At 38.7% G+C, this 23866-nt stretch overlaps 2 protein-coding genes across 3 annotated transcripts in view; both read left to right on the top strand.

Moving 5' to 3' along the window:
* Window positions 1–23089, top strand: part of LOC117316861 — a 40646-nt gene extending 17557 nt beyond the window's left edge. For both annotated transcript variants that reach the window (XM_033871644.1, XM_033871643.1), the window contains exons 2-5: window positions 6607–6744; window positions 18655–18852; window positions 19286–19522; window positions 21972–23089. In XM_033871644.1, coding sequence (XP_033727535.1) covers window positions 6693–6744; window positions 18655–18852; window positions 19286–19522; window positions 21972–22546 — 1062 coding nt within the window. In that variant the 5' untranslated portion in view covers window positions 6607–6692 and the 3' untranslated portion in view covers window positions 22547–23089. The remainder of the gene's footprint in view (window positions 1–6606; window positions 6745–18654; window positions 18853–19285; window positions 19523–21971) is intronic.
* On the top strand, window positions 5904–6302 carry LOC117316322 (insoluble matrix shell protein 4-like). The gene has a single exon (XM_033870863.1). It carries the CDS (start codon window positions 5904–5906, stop codon window positions 6300–6302), a length of 399 nt encoding a protein of 132 aa, XP_033726754.1.
* Window positions 23090–23866: the final 777 nt, after the last annotated feature.

Genomic DNA, 23866 nt, shown 5'->3' with positions numbered 1-23866 from the left:
GGGAGGAGGATACAGTCGGCTGGGGTACAACGTGTACCCTACTGTATACCTGTCGGGAGGAGGATACAGTCAGCTGGGGTACAACACGTACCCTACTGTATACCTGTCGGGAGGGGGTTACAGTCGGCTGGGGTACAACACGTACCCTATTGTATACCTGTCGGGAGGAGGATACAGTCGGCTGGGGTACAACACGTACCCTACTGTATACCTGTCGGGAGGAGGTTAGAGTCGGCTGGGGTACAACACGTACCCTACTGTATACCTGTCGGGAGGAGGATACAGTCGGCTGGGGTACAACACGTACCCTACTGTATACCTGTCGGGAGGAGGTTACAGTCGGCTGGGGTACAACACGTACCCTACTGTATACCTGTCGGGAGGAGGATACAGTCGGCTGGGGTACAACACGTACCCTACTGTATACCTGTCGGGAGGAGGATACAGTCGGCTGGGGTACAACATGTACCCTACTGTATACCTGTCGGGAGGGGGTTACAGTCGGCTGGGGGTACAACACGTACCCTACTGTATACCTGTCGGGAGGAGGATACAGTCGGCTGGGGTACAACACGTACCCTACTGTATACCTGTCGGGAGGGGGATACAGTCGGCTGGGGTACAACACGTACCCTACTGTATACCTGTCGGGAGGGGGTTACAGTCGGCTGGGGTACAACGTGTACCCTACTGTATACCTGTCGGGAGGAGGATACAGTCGGCTGTGGTACAACACGTACCCTACTGTATACCTGTCGGGAGGAGGATACAGTCGGCTGTGGTACAACACGTACCCTACTGTATACCTGTCGGGAGGGGGTTACAGTCGGCTGGGGTACAACACGTACCCTACTGTATACCTGTCGGGAGGGGGTTACAGTCGGCTGGGGTACAACACGTACCCTACTGTATACCTGTCGGGAGGGGGTTACAGTCGGCTGGGGTACAACACGTACCCTACTGTTTACCTGTCGGGAGGAGGATACAGTCGGCTGGGGTACAACACGTACCCTACTGTATACCTGTCGGGAGGAGGTTACAGTCGGCTGGGGTACAACACGTACCCTACTGTATACCTGTCGGGAGGAGGATACAGTCGGCTGGGGTACAACACGTACCCTACTGTATACCTGTCGGGAGGAGGATACAGTCGGCTGGGGTACAACATGTACCCTACTGTATACCTGTCGGGAGGGGGTTACAGTCGGCTGGGGGTACAACACGTACCCTACTGTATACCTGTCGGGAGGAGGATACAGTCGGCTGGGGTACAACACGTACCCTACTGTATACCTGTCGGGAGGGGGATACAGTCGGCTGGGGTACAACACGTACCCTACTGTATACCTGTCGGGAGGGGGTTACAGTCGGCTGGGGTACAACGTGTACCCTACTGTATACCTGTCGGGAGGAGGATACAGTCGGCTATGGTACAACACGTACCCTACTGTATACCTGTCGGGAGGAGGATACAGTCGGCTGTGGTACAACACGTACCCTACTGTATACCTGTCGGGAGGGGGTTACAGTCGGCTGGGGTACAACACGTACCCTACTGTATACCTGTCGGGAGGGGGTTACAGTCGGCTGGGGTACAACACGTACCCTACTGTATACCTGTCGGGAGGGGGTTACAGTCGGCTGGGGTACAACACGTACCCTACTGTTTACCTGTCGGGAGGAGGATACAGTCGGCTGGGGTACAACACGTACCCTACTGTATACCTGTCGGGAGGAGGATACAGTCGGCTGGGGTACAACACGTACCCTACTGTATACCTGTCGGGAGGAGGATACAGTCGGCTGGGGTACAACACGTACCCTACTGTATACCTGTCGGGAGGAGGATACAGTCGGCTGGGGTACAACACGTACCCTACTGTATACCTGTCGGGAGGAGGATACAGTCGGCTGGGGTACAACACGTACCCTACTGTATACCTGTCGGGAGGAGGATACAGTCGGCTGGGGTACAACACGTACCCTACTGTATACCTGTCGGGAGGAGGATACAGTCGGCTGGGGTACAACATGTACCCTACTGTATACCTGTCGGGAGGAGGATACAGTCGGCTGGGGTACAACATGTACCCTACTGTATACCTGTCGGGAGGGGGTTACAGTCGGCTGGGGTACAACACGTACCCTACTGTATACCTGTCGGGAGGGGGTTACAGTCGGCTGGGGTACAACACGTACCCTACTGTATACCTGTCGGGAGGAGGATACAGTCGGCTGGGGTACAACACGTACCCTACTGTATACCTGTCGGGAGGAGGTAACAGTCGGCTGGGGTACAACACGTACCCTACTGTATACCTGTCGGGAGGAGGATACAGTCGGCTGGGGTACAACACGTACCCTACTGTATACCTGTCGGGAGGAGGATACAGTCGGCTGGGGTACAACACGTACCCTACTGTATACCTGTCGGGAGGGGGTTACAGTCGGCTGGGGTACAACACGTACCCTACTGTATACCTGTCGGGAGGAGGGTACAGTCGGCTGGGGTACAACACGTACCCTACTGTATACCTGTCGGGAGGAGGATACAGTCGGCTGGGGTACAACACGTACCCTACTGTATACCTGTCGGGAGGAGGATACAGTCGGCTGGGGTACAACACGTACCCTACTGTATACCTGTCGGGAGGAGGATACAGTCGGCTGGGGTACAACACGTACCCTACTGTATACCTGTCGGGAGGAGGATACAGTCGGCTGGGGTACAACATGTACCCTACTGTATACCTGTCGGGAGGAGGATACAGTCGGCTGGGGTACAACACGTACCCTACTGTATACCTGTCGGGAGGAGGATACAGTCGACTGGGGTACAACACGTACCCTACTGTATACCTGTCGGGAGGAGGATACAGTCGGCTGGGGTACAACACGTACCCTACTGTATACCTGTCGGGAGGAGGATACAGTCGGCTGGGGTACAACACGTACCCTATTGTATACCTGTCGGGAGGGGGTTACAGTTAGTCATCAAACTATCCATGGTCTCCATCAACCTACCTCGTTGTATTGGAGAACAACAGATCAATTCTTGTTTCCATACTATCCTGCTACGTCTAGCATGGATGAAAGAGAACGCCTACATATATTCGCTTCTCTAAATGCATTAAATGTTTAAATTGGTCCAGTGGTTCTCTTCAGGACCCATTAGGCCTCACACATGTATAATCATGATAAATAACAAAATCAATTTCTTAATACAATTGGATTGTTTGAGTAACTAAAACTGATACGCTACAGGAGATCCTGCCATATGGACAGTTATTATAAGCTGATCAAACAAAACACGGGAAATAATGAAAAGCATATTTAAAATTTCGGCTTGTCGATACTGGGACCTCGTGCTAAGTATACACGTGCCGGTAATTGTGGGGAATATTTGATATTGTGTAACCCATCATTTTGTATAGTTAATTTGTGTACAGTGTTTTTAAACACTTGTCAATATAGAATATCGACCGTAAACCATATATAACGTCGATGATAACGTCACAGGACAATGTCAACCTGGTATAGCATTGTATTAAAGCTAATCACATGGTCATCAGGTTATTATGGGATACATGTAGCGAAGTTGGGTGAGATGGTGCAAATGCTTGAGACAGGTAGGGTTTTATTGTACAAAGGACGGGGAAACTAAATAGTAACGGGTTATTTCTGATAGTTCTCTATGTAAACGTATTACCATGGAGACGTTTCTGATTTAGAGATCTATAGATATAGATATTATTACAACATGATATTTATAATGTAGACTTGTGGTCAATGTCTCCTGTGTATACGTATTGAAATGGAAACCCTTTCTGATTTAGAGATCTGTAGATATAGATTTTTTTATTTACAACATGATATCTACAATGTATACCTGTGGATTATATTCTTTATGATGAGCTCTCATAACGTAATATCATAACCACATAACGTAATATCATAACCACATAACGTAATGTCATAATAACATAACGTAATGTCATAACCACATAACGTAATATCATAACCACATAACGTAATGTTATAACCACATAACGTAATATCATAACCACATAACGTAATGTTATAACCACATAACGTAATGTTATAACCACATAACGTAATGTCATAACAACATATCGTAATGTCATAACCACATAACGTAATGTCATAACCACATAACGTAATGTTATAACCGCATAACGTAATGTTATAATCACATAACGTAATGTTATAACCACATAACGTAATATAACCACATAACGTAATATCATAACCACATAACGTAATATAACCACATAACGTAATATCATAACCACATAACGTAATGTTATAACCACATAACGTAATATCATAACCACATAACGTAATGTTATAACCACATAACGTAATATCATAACCACATAACGTAATGTTATAACAACATAACGTAATGTCATAACCACATAACGTAATGTTATAACAACATAACGTAATGTCATAACCACATAACGTAATATCATAACCACATAACGTAATATCATAACAACATAACGTAATGTTATAACCACATAACGTAATGTCATAACCACATAACGTAATGTTATAACCACATAACGTAATGTCATAACCACATAACGTAATGTTATAACCACATAACGTAATATCATAACCACATAACGTAATGTTATAACCACATAACGTAATGTCATAACAACATAACGTAATGTCATAACAACATAACGTAATATCATAACCACATAACGTAATGTCATAACCACATAACGTAATGTCATAACAACATAACGTAATATCATAACAACATAACGTAATGTCATAACCACATAACGTAATGTCATAACCACATAACGTAATGTCATAACCACATAACGTAATGTCATAACAACATAACGTAATGTTATAACTTCATAACGTAATATCATAACCACATAACGTAATGTAATAACCACATAACGTAATGTTATAATCACATAACGTAATGTTATAACCACATAACGTAATGTCATAACCACATAACGTAATGTCATAACAACATAACGTAATGTCATAACCACATAACGTAATATCATAACCACATAACGTAACGTCATAACCACAACGTAATGTCATAACCACATAACGTAATGTCATAACCACATAACGTAATGTCATAACCACATAACGTAATGTTATAACCACATAACGTAATATCATAACCACATAACGTAATATCATAACCACATAACGTAATGTTATAACAGCATAACGTAATGTTATAACCACATAACGTAATGTCATAACCACATAACGTAATGTCATAACCACATAACTTAATGTCATAACAACATAACGTAATGTCATATCAACATAACGTAATGTCATAACCACATAACGTAATGTTATAACCACATAACGTAATGTCATAACCACATAACGTAATGTTATAACCACATAACCACATAACGTAATGTTATAACCACATAACGTAATATCATAACCACATAACGTAATGTTATATCAACATAACGTAATGTTATAACCACATAACGTAATGTTATAACCACATAACGTAATGTCATAACAACATAACGTAATGTCATAACCACATAACGTAATGTTATAACCACATAACGTAATGTCATAACCACATAACGTAATGTCATAACCATATAACGTAATGTCATAACCACATAACGTAATGTTATAACCACATAACGTAATGTCATAACCACATAACGTAATATCATAACCACATAACGTAATGTCATAACCACATAACGTAATATCATAACCACATAACGTAATGTTATAACCACATAAAGTAATGTTATAACCACATAACGTAATATCATAAACACAGAAAGTAACGTGAAGTACGCAACATAAGACACTATCGACGTTATATACACGTACAATGTATTTTTGTAGTAATGTACAGTAATCCTAACTCGTATGACACAGTGGCTAATCCTAACTCGTATGACACAGTGGCTAATCCTAACTCGTATGGCACAGTGGCTAATCCTAACTCGTATGGCACAGTGGCTAATCCTAACTCGTATGACACAGTGGCTAATCCTAACTCGTATGACACAGTGGCTAATCCTAACTCGTATGGCACAGTGGCTAATCCTAACTCGTATGGCACAGTGGCTAATCCTAACTCGTATGACACAGTGGCTAATCCTAACTCGTATGGCACAGTGGCTAATCCTAACTCGTATGGCACAGTGGCTAATCCTAACTCGTATGGCACAGTGGCTAATCCTAACTCGTATGACACAGTGGCTAATCCTAACTCGTATGGCACAGTGGCTAACACGAAATAAAAGGAGGATTAAGTCCAAACTATTTCTCTGAAGCCAACATCATCACATAACAATGTTTTACATTATACTGATTTCACTGAAACCAGTTAATGTGTAATATATCATACTGGGTCAAGTGCGAGAGGCATTAAATATGTAATAAATACCGATTCCAGTGTGATTGGTATAAATCGTTTCATTTCTGGTTTTATTTTTACACTAATCTATAATTTGATATGACATACAGCTACTGTAGTGCGACTGTAATAGATCCATTGTTTCGGTTTCATGGTTTAATTGTTTGTGTCATTGTGCTGTTTTTCAGAACTGTTGTGAGAAGCAAATTTGAGGACTATTACACTGTCCGATACAGAGGGACATCCACACCACTTATTATCTACATTTCCAGCCATGTCTCAGAAAACAGGGGACTCATCTCAACCATTCTTCCGCCGAGAGGACGGTACGTAAACGTTATTCTCCTGTCACAAAGGACTGGTCTAAATTAGCATACGTAAATTAAAATTACATGCATGTACATGATTATGGGTTAGGGATATTTCGCTATATAAATGTGAAAACTTAACATAAGAACTTAAGAATAACCGATATTCTTGATGTATGTTAAGTTGTCACATTTATCTAGTATTAACAAATATATTCACCAGGTTACTGACGAAAGAAACCAAACTGCTGACCACACGAGAAAGATATATTTGGGATAAGTAAAAGATAGTCCAAGGGTTAATTAGTAAGAACATCTAGTCCTACTTCAACAACCTGCTTTACAATGGGTGCCATTCGGATCAAAACTATCTGTTCATGGCTTACAAACATCTGAAGGTAGCGCGATCAGGGTTATGTTAGATGGCAGGACAATATACTATAGATTTGGTTGGTTTGGTTTGTTTTTGTTTAACGTCCTATTAACAGCCAGGGTCATTTAAGGACGTGCCAGGTTTAGAGATGGAGGAAAGCCAGAGTACCCGGAGAAAAACCACCAGTCTACGGTCAGTACCTGGCAACTGCCCCACGTAGGTTTCGAACTCGCAACCAAGAGGTGGAGGGCTAGTGTTAAAGTGTCGGTACACCGTAACCACTCGGCCACCGCGGCCCCTATTACTATCACGCTATCAACAGAGGATTGTAATCAGATTGGGTGGATGTAGGTGTCAGGTACATGCATTCCGTATTGTTAATGTGGACGTTTCTCTATCAAACACGACTGATTGGAATGTTGATTTATTGAATTAAACCGGAAGTGTAAATTAAGAGATTGATACATTTTCCTCGATGAATTGTCTATTATTGATACATAATTTGAAAAATAGAAATATGAATATTTGCATCGAGGTAAGTATCCGCACTGAATTCTGTAAGAAACAGTACACCATTAATATACCGACATAAACAACTAACTCCTGTGGATTCGAGGAGCTGCTAAGTATCATACAAAATAGTATTTTACTTTATCATAGTATTAGAAGGAGGATAACACAATTGCCTTTCACCTAGGCGACCGGGGTTCAATTCCCCGATCGGACGTGAAAAGGAATGGGGTCACTTATGCGACCACGTGGGTTTTCTCCGGGTACTCTGGTTTCCTCCCATTAGTAAGACCCCTCGCGCGCTTCCGTCTTGGCCAAGAAGCGTTATTAATATACGTTGACATGAATTGTTTCGCAATTGTTGTGAAATAAATAAAGTTAACATTTACATTTAAATAAATGCTGCTTATGTTTTAGAATTGACCGTTAACAGATCTACCTAGAACATACCGGTAGTATAATGTTATCGTAAGGACACCTCGATCACTTAGATAATACCCACGCGTCCTTTCAACCCCAAATATGTCCTAGTTATGAAAAATGATTCACGAGAATCAGATTAGCAATACTTCAAAGGTGTATTTACATTGGGTATAACCTCACAGTAGTGGACAATAACATTTTACAATATTTATTGTGCAATATTTTTTCTTTGTCACATTCAATAACAGTTACAAGGGAAATATCTCATTTATCAAAACTATCGTAAATCTGACCTTCCACGATTGACCTTTGTTACAGAAATTATCAGTAATGTTATATAGCGTATCGGGACAGGTGTGTTGTATGTAGAACCTAGGCACGTGTTCTATACGAGTTTTCCTGACTTCTCAATACGGCTTTTGTAAACCAAATGCTGACAGTGACATGTCATGTTTGTCAAATGCACAATCGGGAATTGTCGGATCTGTCCGTAAACGAGACCTTAAACGAATCCCGCTTACGGAGAAATCCCGTGCATGGTTTCTAATCGAGTAAACACATGTCATCAGGGCACATGTGGGAATTTTGTTGTGGGCTCGCGATTTTCATAACATGAATGGTGGGACTGGTTTGGTAATTATGTTAAACAAGGTATCACACATTTTAAAATTTGAAAACGTCACACTATTTTTTTTAATTCAATGGCAATAAAATAACCTTGATATTTCATATTATCACAAACTTGCTCGTTGTATTGTGTAATATGGCTATGTCATACATATCGCAATGAACACGCGGGAATTTTGTTTTTGTATAACGTCCTATTAACAGCCAGGGTCATTTAAGGACGTGCCAGGTTTTGGAGGTGGAGGAAAGCCGGAGTACCCGGAGAAAAACCACCGGCCTACGGTCAGTACCTGGCAACTGCCCCACGTAGGTTTCGAACTCGCAACCCAGAGGTGGAGGGCTAGTGATACCTTAAGGGACACCTTAACCACTCGGCCACCGCGCCCCCGAACACAAAATATCTAACCCTTTCTTCAGGAAGATCTCTATCGAATGGAAAATGGTGTGATACATGGCTGTCAAAACTACGTACCGGGAAATGTGTTCACATGTACATAGGAAGAATCACTGTAAATGACTTGACATACCAACTTACGTACAACTCTAAAGAAATCGGAAGCGGACAAAGACTTAGTAGTAATTGATAGCAATCTTGAATTTGAAAACTATATTTTAGAAAAAGTCAAAAGAGCAAATATTATAATGGAAGAAGAAAATTTATAAATTTGGACAAAGAAACATTTCTCTAGTAACAGAGACATATGTCTCTGCTAGTAAGAACGCATCTTGATTTCGCAAGCGCCATTTGGTTTCAATATAAAACAAAGTACATTGAAAAAATCGGAGGAGTTCAAAGAAGAGCAACAAAACTGGTCGGCGAAGTGAAAAACTTTCATACCCGGATAGACTGAAAGGCCTAAATACCAACAACATTTTAATTCCCGTTCAGAAGACAGCGAGGAGATATGGTCGAACTATATAAAGTCATCCATGGAAAATACGATCGCGATGTAACTGGCTTTTTGAAGTTAAGGAAAGATGTTTCCAATCAGTCAGGAAATATAGGAAATTCTCTGAAAATATACCCGCAACATTGTGAACTCATGTAGAAATCTAGAGGATTTTTTTTACTACGCACTGTAAATGTGTGGTATAACTTACTAGAAAATGTAGTGTGTGCTCATAATTTAAATTGTTTCAGAAATGAACTGGATAATCACTGGAAAACGTTAATTTATTTTACGATTTCAAGGCTAGTTTATGATCCTTTGTGTCGTTACATTCAAAAACTGTTATTATAACAATAACCACGTGCTGAGTCTGATGTAGAGGATACAGAATCCTGTACCAAAAAAATAATATCAAATAACACTATTGTGACGTCACGAATAATTCATGACATCAGAATTATATATGACGTGGCGTGATAATTTCTGTAGAGAAGCACATAACGTCCGAGTCAAAAGTCGCCTGTTTTGTACAGAAATTATTAAAGAGTTTCGCTTACATTCTCATAGATATGAGTTATGTGATACATAGAGGTTTACACTGGTAAATATGGCATCTGGAATTGATCAATCTCGTGGAACTGATCAATCTCCCGGAATTGATCAATCTCGTGGAACTGATCAATCTCGTGGAACTGATCAATCTCGTGGAACTGATCAATCTCGTGGAACTGATCAATAATCTCGTGGAACTGATCAATCTCGTGGAACTGATCAATCTCGTGGAACTGATCAATAATCTCGTGGAACTGATCAATCTCGTGGAACTGATCAATCTCCCGGAATTGATCAATCTCTCGGAACTGATCAATAATCTCGTGGAACTGATCAATCTCGTGGAACTGATCAATAATCTCGTGGAACTGATCAATCTCGTGGAACTGATCAATAATCTCGTGGAACTGATCAATCTCGTGGAACTGATCAATCTCCCGGAATTGATAAATCTCGTGGAACTGATCAATCTCGTGGAACTGATCAATCTCGTGGAACTGATCAATAATCTCGTGGAACTGATCAATCTCGTGGAACTGATCAATCTCGTGGAACTGATCAATCTCGTGGAACTGATCAATAATCTCGTGGAACTGATCAATCTCGTGGAACTGATCAATCTCGTGGAACTGATCAATCTCCCGGAATTGATCAATCTCGTAGAATTGATCAATCTCCTGGAATTGATCAATCTCCCGGAATCTCGTGGAATTTATCGATCTCGTTCAATAAATTGCATATGACTTACATTGTAGCCACTCACGTAAGACCATTTAGTTATAAAACGGTAACTCCTCGCCAGTCCTTAACGTGTAGAATAAAAGTAGAAAATTTAGCAAGAAGAAAAAATGTAAGGAAATGTTTCCAGTGTCCAGAATGATGTTGAAAGGGCGAGAAACCACAACAATGAACCCTGTATGGAACGAGAATCGTCCTCTGTCGAGATACATACTCACCTGTGAAAATCTTTATCGCGGTCGTGTTCTACAACTTTTCATATTCCTTGGAGAAACAAACTATTAATCTGGATAATTGAAGTTTGGCCAGACACGTTTTCATATACATGTACAGTAACACCTTAATCTGGCCCCCCTGTATCACACGTTAACGTGGGCTGTTAGTGTTTACATCTTGAGGACGTCTTAATGTAAACTATCACCAAGAAGCAATCGAACATCTATTCCGGTCTTCTGGAGACAAGAGTTTTGTGGAGACTTCCTTTTCAGTTTAATTATATGATATAAACATCAGAGACAATTGCATCAAATCTTTAAATATGAAAATACGAGATATTAATAGTAACGTAATGTTTCGTCCTTCGTGGACTCGTCAGTGATGTTGGGGATATCATTCAGCTGTTTCGTCCTTCTAGGACACGTCAGTGATGTTAGGGACACCATACAGCTGTTTCGTCCTTCTAGGTCTCGCCAATGATGTTAAGGACAGCATACATCTGAATCGTCCATCCAGGACATCCAATAATGTTAGGGACATCATAGAGCTGTTTGGTCCTTCTATGACTCATCAATGAAGTTAGGGACATCGTGCAGCTGTTTCGTTCTTGAAAGACTTGTCAGTGATGTTAGAGACATCATACAACTGTTTCGTCCTTCTAGGACTCGTCAGACACGTTAGGGACACCATACAGCTGTTACGTCCTTCTAGGACTCGTCAGACACGTTAGGGACACCATACAGCTGTTACGTCCTTCTAGGACTCGTCAGTGATGTTAGGAACATCCCTGACGAGCAACATAATCTGTTTCATCATACTAGCGCGCATCAGTAATTCTATGGACATCATACAGAAGTTTTGTCCTTCAAAGACTCCTTAGTGATGTTAGAGACATCATACAGCATTTGCGTCATTCAATGACTCGTCAGAGATGTTAGGGACATCATATAGCTGTTTCGTCTTTCTGGGACTCGTCAGTGAAGTTAGGGACATCATGCAGCTGTTTCGTCTTTGTACGCCTTGTCAGTCATGTTAGGGACATCATACAGCTGTTTCGTCTTTGTACGACATGTCAGTAATGTTAGGGACATTATACAGCTGTTTCGAATTCGTCCTTTTAGGATTCGTCAGTGATGTTTTATACATCACACAGCTTTTGCGTTCTTCGAGGACTAGTCAGAGATGTTAGGGACGTCACAGAGCTGTTTCATACTTCTAGGACTCGCCAGTGATGCTAGGGACATCAAACAGTTGTTTAGTCCTCAAAAGACTAGTCAGAGATGTTAGGGACGTCACAGAGCTGTTTCATACTTCTAGGACTCGTCAGTGATGCTAAGTATACATCTTACAGCTGTTTCATACTTCTAGGACTCGCCAGTGATGCTAGGGACATCAAACAGTTGTTTAGTCCTCAAAAGACTCGTCAGTGATGTTAGGGACACCATACAACTGTTTTGTCCTTTTAGGGTTCGTCAGTGATGCTAGGGACATCATACAGCTGTCTTGTCCTTCTACGACTCGTCAGTGATGTTAGAGACATCATAGTGCTGTTTTGTCCTTCTATGACTCGTCAGTGATGTTAGGGACACCATACAGCTGTTTTGTCCTTCTATGACTCGTCTGTGATGCTAGGGACATCATACGACTGTTTTGTCCTTCTATGACTCGTCAGTGATGTTAGGGACACCATACAACTGTTTTGTCCTTCTAGGACTCGCCAGTGATGCTAGGGACACCATACAACTGTTTTGTCCTTTTAGGATTCGTCAGTGATGCTAGGGACAACATACAGCTGTTTTGTCCTTCTATGACTCGTCAGTGATGCTAGGGACATCATACGACTGTTTTGTCCTCCTATGACTCGTCAGTGATGTTAGGGACATCACACAGCTGTTTTGTCCTTCTATGACTCGTCTGTGATGCTAGGGACATCATACAGCTGTTTTGTCCTTCTATGACTCGTCAGTGATGTTAGGGACATCACACAGCTGTTTTGTCCTTCTATGACTCGTCTGTGATGCTAGGGACATCATACGACTGTTTTGTCCTTCTATGACTCGTCAGTGATGCTAGGGACACCATACAACTGTTTTGTCCTTCTAGGACTCGCCAGTGATGCTAGGGACACCATACAACTGTTTTGTCCTTTTAGGATTCGTCAGTGATGCTAGGGACAACATACAGCTGTTTTGTCCTTTTATGACTCGTCAGTGATGCTAGGGACATCATACGACTGTTTTGTCCTTCTATGACTCGTCAGTGATGCTAAGGCTCGAAAGTATGGAAACCCTGCTGGAAAGTCGGAAAGATAAAAATTGGCCCGAACCAATATTAGACTATAGAACGAAATCCGAAGGTGCACGTACCCATCATTTTAATTTTTGTTTTATTGAAATGTGTACTGTTACTATATGCATGTGTGTAAATAGAGTACATAGAAATCATTTATCATTCACCAAAGAAGGGAATAAAACCCCACCTATCCGTATAGAACACCTGAAACATAGAATTCCCCATGTTAAGTTAGAGCCATTGTTTGCTGTAATCATATTTTTGACTTTGTGTTTACTCAGACTCGATATACGACAATAAGTAAAGCATTGTTTGGTTAGACAAAGACTTTAAACGTCAACACCTGTCAGCTGTATATACACATGTCTCCATTACAATACCTATTGGTGCGAGTTTCCTTATAAATGACTTTCAAATTATATATTTATAAAAATTCATTAGATCAAAATTAAAGATGACTTTCAGTCCTAAGGTAAAATAAATGTTTATACTCCTACAGTTAACAATATGACTTAGAAACGTTCATTTGTTAAAACCTCTGTTTACTTACAAAAATACTGATTACATTCATACCGAGTAACATTCATTTTCACGTCGCGCTCAAAAAGAATTATTCACATAGTACGTAAAAGTATTTTGTATATATTGTGACTTTAAAAAAAGACCAGGGTTGTTTATACAGAGTAAACCATAATCGTACAAGCATTATTCTGGCTGTTATCGGAAATATTTCTCTTCTTTTCAAACCTACTTCAGTTTTCCATAGTCATTATTGAAGCTAAGTATTCCGTAGCTATATAATTATCCTGTCACACCCCTGTATATATAGACAAGCCCAGCAGGATCTCGATCAATACCTATATATTCTATTCGATTTCAAAATAAAGGACAACGGTATTTTTGTATTCAAGACAAATTAGATAAATACACCCATGTACATTGATTTATGCGGGGCGTGGCGTTCGGTAGGGGTCATCGCGGATATAAGGTACTATTAAAATAAAGCAAAATACATGTACACGTGTAGGTAGGTATTTTAGGCGAAAATTTGAAAAACCGATAATTGTCTTTTAAACTTATTTCCATGGACTTTTTCTTGGTTTCTGAATTCTATCCTCGCAAATAACGACAAATATAAATACTACATATTTCACGGTGACGTTTGGTGTCTGTGTTATTGCGTGGGAACGAAATATCCTCGCGTGGGAAAACATCAATGTACATTTGTATATGTTTAGCAGAGAATGTTATTTTCATAGAACTTGTCTTAAGTACTGATTATAAAAGGAGGCATCCATACTGTATGTATATAGGTACTGATTATGAATGGAGTCTTCCATACTGTATGTATAGGTACTGGTTATAAAAGGAGTCATCCATACTGTATGTATAGGTACTGATTATAAATGGAGTCATCCATACTGTATGTATAGGTACTGATTATGAATGGAGTCACTCATACTGTATGTATAGGTACTGATTATAAATGGAGTCATCCATACTGTATGTATAGGTACTGATTATGAATGGAGTCATCCATACTGTATGTATAGGTACTGATTATAAAAGGAGTCATCCATACTGTATGTATATAGGTACTGATTATAAATGGAGTCATCCATACTGTATGTATATAGGTACTGATTATAAAAGGAGTCATCCATACTGTATGTATATAGGTACTGATTATAAAAGGAGTCATCCAAACTGTATGTATATAGGTACTGATTATAAATGGAGTCATCCATACTGTATGTATAGGTACTGATTATAAAAGGAGTCATCCATACTGTATGTATATAGGTACTGATTATAAAAGGAGTCATCCATACTGTATGTATATAGGTACAGGGGTGTACTGATTATGAATGGAGTCACCCATACTGTATGTATAGGTACTGATTATAAAAGGAGTCATCCATACTGTATGTATATAGGTACAGGGGTGTACTGATTATGAATGGAGTCACCCATACTGTATGTATATAGGTACTGATTATGAATGGAGTCATCCATACTGTATGTATAGGTACTGAGTATGAATGGAGTCGTCCATACTGTATGTATAGGTACTGATTATGAATGGAGTCATCCATACTGTATGTATATAGGTACTGATTATGAATGGAGTCATCCATACTGTATGTATATAGGTACTGATTATGAATGGAGTCACCCATACTGTATGTATAGGTACTGATTATAAATGGAGTCACCCATACTGTATGTATAGGTACTGATTATAAAAGGAGTCATCCATACTGTATGTATATAGGTACTGATTATGAATGGAGTCATCCATACTGTATGTATATAGGTACTGATTATGAATGGAGTCATCCATACTGTATGTATATAGGTACTGATTATAAATGGAGTCACCCATACTGTATGTATAGGTACTGATTATAAAAGGAGTCATCCATACTGTATGTATAGGTACTGATTATAAAAGGAGTCATCCATACTGTATGTATATAGGTACTGATTATGAATGGAGTCTTCCATACTGTATGTATATAGGTACTGATTATGAAAGGAGTCATCCATACTGTATGTATATAGGTACTGATTATGAATGGAGTCATCCATACTGTATGTATAGGTACTGATTATGAATGGAGTCTTCCATACTGTATGTATAGGTACTGATTATAAATGGAGTCTTCCATACTGTATGTATAGGTACTGATTATGAATGGAGTCGTCCATACTGTATGTATAGGTACTGATTATAAATGGAGTCATCCATACTGTATGTATAGGTACTGATTATGAATGGAGTCGTCCATACTGTATGTATAGGTACTGATTATGAATGGAGTCGTCCATACTGTATGTATAGGTACTGGGGTGTACTGATTATAAATGGAGTCGTCCATACTGTATGTATAGGTACTGATTATAAAAGGAGTCATCCATACTGTATGTATAGGTACTGATTATAAATGGAGTCATCCATACTGTATGTATAGGTACTGATTATAAATGGAGTCATCCATACTGTATGTATACATGTAGGTACTGGAGTGTACTGATTATAAAAGGAGTCATCCATACTGTATGTATAGGTACTGATTATGAATGGAGTCGTCCATACTGTATGTATAGGTACTGATTATAAATGGAGTCGTCCATACTGTATGTATAGGTACTGGGGTGTACTGATTATGAATGGAGTCTTCCATACTGTATGTATAGGTACCGATTATGAATGGAGTCGTCCATACTGTATGTATAGGTACTGGGGTGTACTGATTATGAATGGAGTCTTCCATACTGTATGTATAGGTACTGATTATGAATGGAGTCTTCCATACTGTATGTATAGGTACTGATTATAAAAGGAGTCATCCATACTGTATGTATAGGTACTGAGTATGAATGGAGTCACCCATACTGTATGTATAGGTACTGAGTATGAATGGAGTCACCCATACTGTATGTATAGGTACTGATTATGAATGGAGTCACCCATACTGTATGTATATAGGTACTGATTATAAATGGAGTCATCCATACTGTATGTATAGTCCATGACCTCCAAATTATACATCAATGGGACTGAGCTGGTTCATAAGGTAGTTAGATATAATATAGACAATATATAACTTTCAAACATATTGTACATTTAAAAATTGTAAGCTGTTAATGCGAACTGATAAACGGACGTTGTATATATCGGGTTTTGTACATATCCTTCAAATTAAACGGACGTTGTATATATCGGGTTTTGTACATATCCTTCAAATTAAACGCTGTTTTCTGTGGTAATATTATTACTGTAGTAAACCTTGACTAAACAAATCACGTGACTACTGCAGGAACAAGTACAATGTTAAATGTAGGAAAATATCGTCATAATAAATATATTTCTGTTTCATTGAATACGAATAAAGTCTGTTCCTAAAACACTATCCGAATAGTCTTTCCTTTTCCAAAGGCGACTTTGAGCAAGTATACAACTAAGGTGTCTTTCTGATATCATAAATCCCATACCTTTTAATAACGACACCATTTTCCTTTGTTTCAAGTCTATTTCAGATAAGTATCTTATAGCACCATGCACAGCCATCCTGTCAAACGTTCTCCAATTACTATGAGGAAGATCAAACGCAATAATATTTCGATCGAACGCAATAATATTTCGATCCTACACAAAAATATTTCGATCGAACGCAATAATATTTCGTTCCTACACAATAATATTTCGACAGAACACAATAATATTTCGATCGAACGCAATAATATTTCGTTCCTACACCATAAATTTCGATCGAACGCAATAATATTTCATTCCTTCACAAAAATATTTCGATCGAACGCAATAATATTTCGTTCCTACACAATAATATTTCGATCGAACGCAATAATATTTCGTTACTACACAATATTTCGACCGAACGCAATAATATTTCGTTCCTACACAATACTATTTCGATCGAACGCAATAGTATTTCGTTCCTACACAATAATATTTCGATCGAACGCAATAATATTTCGTTCCTACACAATAATATTTCGTTCCTACATAATAATATCTCTATCGAACACAATAATATTTCGTTCCTACAGAATAAATATCGATCGAAGGCAACACTATTTATATGTTATGTCTGTTCCCAGCCACCGTAGTATCAGTCGTGTTACTGTCATACATATCGTCCAGTGTAAATCACCTGTATTTGTTATCAGACTGTGAGGTAACGAAGGTATTATCAATAAATCCTGTTCACTTGTGTGTTTAGTAAGATCCTTAATGGAGCTACTATGATCATGGTTCGCCCGAGGTTTGTTGTTATCTATTTTAATGTTGTCTGATTCTTATTGCAGGGTTTAATTTGTTTTGTTACTGGGAGTTACTTAGATTTCGCGAATACTTTATTTCCCTCATTTAACTCTTCCGATCACGAATACACGGTTTCGCGAATGTTGAGCTGGAAATGACTTTAAATTCACGAATGATGAGCTAATAGAATAATGGAGTTTGGAAGATTCCTCTATGGTAACGGACAATATGAGCGCCATCCCAAGATTTTTTTTCACAAATAATCGCGAATGATTCTCCTCACGTAAAACGCCAAAATAAAACCCACTCGAAATATGTGATTTACAGTATATATTGTCGGAATGCATAAATTTAAACTCGAGATGCAGTAAGATCAGTAGCCTTCTACATGGGATATGAATGATCACTGTTATTTCGTCTGAGTAATTCCAAGTATATCCCAATGTCGTTATCGTTTTGTTTCAGGTGAGGTCGGTATATACGTGAAGATATATGACGCCGTTATCGTTTTGTTTCAGGTGAGGTCGGTATATATGTGAAGATATACGACGCTAAGGCGGAGAACGCTCACGACATAGGCTCGGAACAATACTACCGCATGGATCTGATGGACAGACTCTTTGAAATATACCAGGCTGCTGATATTGTCAACATGAAAGCTGCTTTGGACAAGAAAAATATATTTCATGGAGCGTATCTTGAACGATTCGAAAAAGGTCAGTGATTATAAAACAATATCAGATCAAGACAAACATTGCTATTTGTTTCGTGTGTTTCCCCCCACAAAAATCCAATCCCGAGTTTACTCCTAAACTAGACACACCAAGATACGTTACAGGGGAGATAACTCTTACATTTTGTTATATAACGGGGTATTTTTTGCTGATCATGACAGTGACATTTAATGAATAGATAGATTCCAATTCAGTTTTCAAACTGCTGTGACATATTCACCTATCATAACAATACCTTTCGGTCATTGTGCGTAAGGAAGTGCAAACATTTTAGTTTCGTCTTGCTTGGCAACGAGTATGGACACCGAGGGTATAAAAGACGTGCACCAGTAATTCAAGATAAAATATCTAAATGTGTTGTTAAATGATTTACTGATGTATATGATCCATCATTTATGTTCATATTACATATCAGGAATCATACTTGCTGTCGGGTTTGATGACGTAGATGCACTAGAGAATGTTTGGAGACTCCATAAGGATGATAAACTTCAGAGGGCGCTCCAGGACATATTGATGACGCCAGCACTACTCAACTCCCTAGGAGCCAGCAACATCACACTTTGGATAAAGATGACGGAGGAGGAGTATAAGAAATGTAGAAATGAACTTCTCTGTAGAAAGATGGGCAAAGTCAGCATATCCTCACTCCGTATGTACATTCATGTGTTAAACATTTTATGTGGCAGAATTATGGTAAGCCAAGTTAGCCAAGTTGTCATTTATTTACAGAGCAATGTTGATCCAAGATTTTACCAAATTATATAAGATATCTTATATAAATATATAAGATATCTTATAAATTTTATTAGATATCTTATATACTTTATAAGAAATCTTATATAATAAATGAGATATCTTATATACTTTTCTTTAGAAGATATCTAATAAAAGATATAAGATATCTAAAAATATTATATAAGATATCTTATAAAAGAAATTATATAAGAATCTTATATAATTCGATTATAAGATATCTGATAAAGAACCAGATTTGAATTTGAAATAATGAACTCTCCTGCACTCGATGAAGGAGCCGAGATAAGCTGAAACTACATACATGTATAATGGTTGAAACAGATTTATAATTGCCATACATTCATGTTTCCTCGAACACGACATCTGCTCCGTGCCTAGTCGATCGTGGTCGCGACAGAGGGTTGATTGTGTATGTTCCGCGTGCCATTTATCAAAACGGAAGTTACCTAACAGAGGGAGCAGTCATTCTCGAACTTTTAGGTTTTGCCGGTCTCACGAGAGTCTCGTTCTTTATAAGTTATCATAAAGACTTTTCTTTATAAGATATCTTACACATTATATAAGATATTTTATATCTGTTATGAGATATCTTATATAATATATAAGATATCTTATATAATTTGGTAAAATAAATGACAACTTGGCTTGCCATACAGAATGGTGTACATAGTGATACGGTCGCCTTCTATATCTTCGCGCTGGGGAATTTCCCCTTTAATCTCAGCCAGGAGAGCGGCGGACCAGTAAGCTAAGGATGGCGGGTTCGAAAATGTAATATTGTATTATACAGATATTGTATGGGTGTGAGGGAAATAGGACTTTTATTGTCCCCCAAGAAATGAACTATTTCCCGAGGCGAAGCCGAGGGAAATAGTTTATGACAAGGGGTACAATAAAAGTGCTATTTCAAGAAAAACCCATACAATAACTATTTTATGATACAACAGTGTATGGATATTGACCATTATAGCAGGGTATGATTGTACATGTATATATGAGCAGTTTAATTTCGTGTAGCGTAGCTTGGCGAAAATTATATGGATGCTTTATAGATCCGATTCTCTCTCTCTCTTCATCTCTAAATCACCTGTTGTCATTTGGTGGGTAGATGTACGTGCATGAACACGCGCTGACAAACACATATAAAATAAAAATATATCTAGACACAAACACAATAGACAATTCTTATTGATTTAAACATATTTATTGCCCCAAAATTGAGCAGAGGATTAGGCACAAGTTTTTCCAACTTATCAACGCCTTTTCCTCTAATACAGTTCATATATTGATATTTACATGATGACATTTAACAAGACATACAAATCATTATATACAATCAATACCTTTTACTTAAAACCTGTGGCTGGATTTGATGAAAATATGTACGTGTCTGAAATCTTCTTTATTTATGTCTATGGACAGATTTTCATTTCCAAATAAAAACAAGTCTAAATTAACTGGATATATACATTGTATTTAACCACCTCGTGTTTTGAAACAGTGTAATTCGTGCTGCATTATAAAGTTTACATTCTGAGATAAAATGAGTAACATCCTCACGGGAATGTCCACAGTTACACGAAGGGTTGTCAACAATCTTAACACGGAACAAATCATATTTCAAGGAGCTACATTGATGCCTGAGTCTTGTATGTAAAATATTTAAATTTCTGTCGCCAAATTTAAAATATGGTGGTGGAGGCGAATTTGCTCCGTCGGATATAGCAGATTTGAAAGTACTTAAAGAAGATAGTGTTTTTATTGCATTATCTAATGAATTCCAAAGACGTAAAGTCGATGACGGAACAGAAAAGATGAATTACTTAACGAAAGTCTGAAAGAAGGAATATTATAATTATTTTGATTTCGTAAGTTATACCGATTGTTGACACCCACAGAGTTTGGCAAAAGGGCCGATAAATAGCTGGGGGTTAAATCATTTTTCATTTTATATAAAACACTCAATTTTCGCTTTTTTCTTCTTTATGATAGAGGTTCTAATCCCGTTTCAAAATATAATGAATCATTACTTGCATACAAAGGTAGTCCAGTTATGACTCGAGCCGCCTCTCTTTGTGCCTTTTCCATCTATCTAATAAATCTTACACATATATCTTTCTGTATTAATAGACAGGAATTCGAATGAATGGAGGAAAAGTAGAGGAAAAGAACAAAAATACAGGCAATTTCCCCATATATATAACGGTATTTTCCAGATTTATTAGATATTTGAGAAAATTAGCTCATTTCAGTAGTTGTGATGTGTATTTTTTTCTTCATTAAAAAAAAAAGACTCTTACTGAATAAGCATGTTAAAATGTACTGTTTAATTGTCATTGTAGCATCGGATGTCGGAGTCTTAAAGTGCATGAAGAAATACCAAGAAAAGTTAAGTAAAGACGCCCAGGACATCCGGGACAGCGAGAGCAACGTCGAGCGCAAACTAGGAGAATTCCTTCAAACAACGAAACAAATACTTCCTAAGGATGTGGCATCAATCAAAACACTGAAGGAATTCGAAACTTACCACAAAGATGCTAAGGGGGCTAACAAGAAAACTGGTCCAGTGGATGCCTTTGCAAATACCCTCAAGCAACTGAGGACAACATTTAGCGAAATCGAGGCTAGTGTTTGTAATCCGTTGTTACAGATACACAAACGATGCGAGAACGATAAACAACAGGAATTGAAACAGAAAATAAGTAAAACATGCAGGGACGCGCAGGCGTTACTCAAACCGGAAGTAGATCTTACGCAAGTATCGCACAAGGATTGGCAGAAGAAAGTATTACAACGTGAGCAGGAACTATATCGCGGACTAATATGTATCATTCCGCTCACGTGCGAAGCTGTGATGGACTGTAGCTTCATGCTGGATGAATATCTGTTGGATTATCCAAGCCAAATTTACAAATAGATACCATATCCATGTATGTAGGTCCTTAAGATATCTCCACATCAGTCAGCGACGCGCGTTCGATATCACAGGAACCTACAGCTACGCGCATTCGATATCACAGCAGTCCAGCGACAGGAGTTTTACAAAATGCGCTAGGTATACGGTACCAGAAACAGAACGGCTATTTTAAATTGAATACGTATCGTGTTATACGTTTTTATGTCACACACGAATTTTCACCATAGTTGTGACTGGCTTATCATTATGTATCTAAATTCTATTCTGAAGCGTACTTTGCATAATGGATGTTACGATATCATATTCACATATGGAACACTATCCACTCTGCCTGTTTATAACCTCTATTAACTATCAATTAGGTGATTCGTGTTAATGTTCTTTATATTAGATGCAATTCTGTTATGATTAGCTTGAGTCAATATTTATATATATTGTAGTATATTTCTATGTTGTTTTCTAGTCTGTTGTATAGAATATTATATATTTATAATAAATATTTATCTTTGTGTATTTTCAATAATAAATATTAAAAGATCATCATACCTGGACATTTTATCTTTAAATATCAAACATCAATCAAAACGACAATAGATCACTTCTCTTTCGACGCCTGGTTCGAGTCGTATCCGATATGATAATTGTGATGGTTCGAAAAGTTCACGGTTATGTTCACGTTCGATCTCTGCACTACGAGATAACTACTTGCGTTCGTAAACATTGAATTAAAAGACAGGGGCATTAATTATAGCGCACTCGTAGAAAGTGTACATAGCGCACTCGTAGAAAGTGTATATAGCGCACTCGTAGAAAGTGTATATAGCGCACTCGTAGAAAGTGTATATAGCACACTCGTAGAAAGTGTATATAACACTCGTAGAAAGTGTATATAGCGCACTCGTAGAAAGTGTATATAGCGCACTCGTAGAAAGTGTATATATAACACTCGTAGAAAGTGTATATAGCGCACTCGTAGAAAGTGTATATAACACTCGTAGAAAGTGTATATAGCGCACTCGTAGAAAGTGTATATAACACTCGTAGAAAGTGTATATAACACTCGTAGAAAGTGTATATAGCGCACTCGTAGAAAGTGTATATAGCGCACTCGTAGAAAGTGTATATAACACTCGTAGAAAGTGTATATAGCGCACTCGTAGAAAGCGTATATATAACACTCGTAGAAAGTGTATATAGCGCACTCCTTGAAAGTGTATATAGCGCACTCGTAGAAAGTGCATATAGCGCACTCGTAGAAAGTGTATATAGCGCACTCGTAGAAAGTGTATATAACACTCGTAGAAAGTGTATATAGCACAC

Source organism: Pecten maximus, chromosome 18, assembly GCF_902652985.1.
Source record: "Pecten maximus chromosome 18, xPecMax1.1, whole genome shotgun sequence".
NCBI classification, from domain to species: Eukaryota; Metazoa; Mollusca; class Bivalvia; order Pectinida; family Pectinidae; genus Pecten; species Pecten maximus.
Note: the sequence above shows the minus strand (reverse complement) of the source record. Positions and strands in the feature narration are given on the sequence as shown.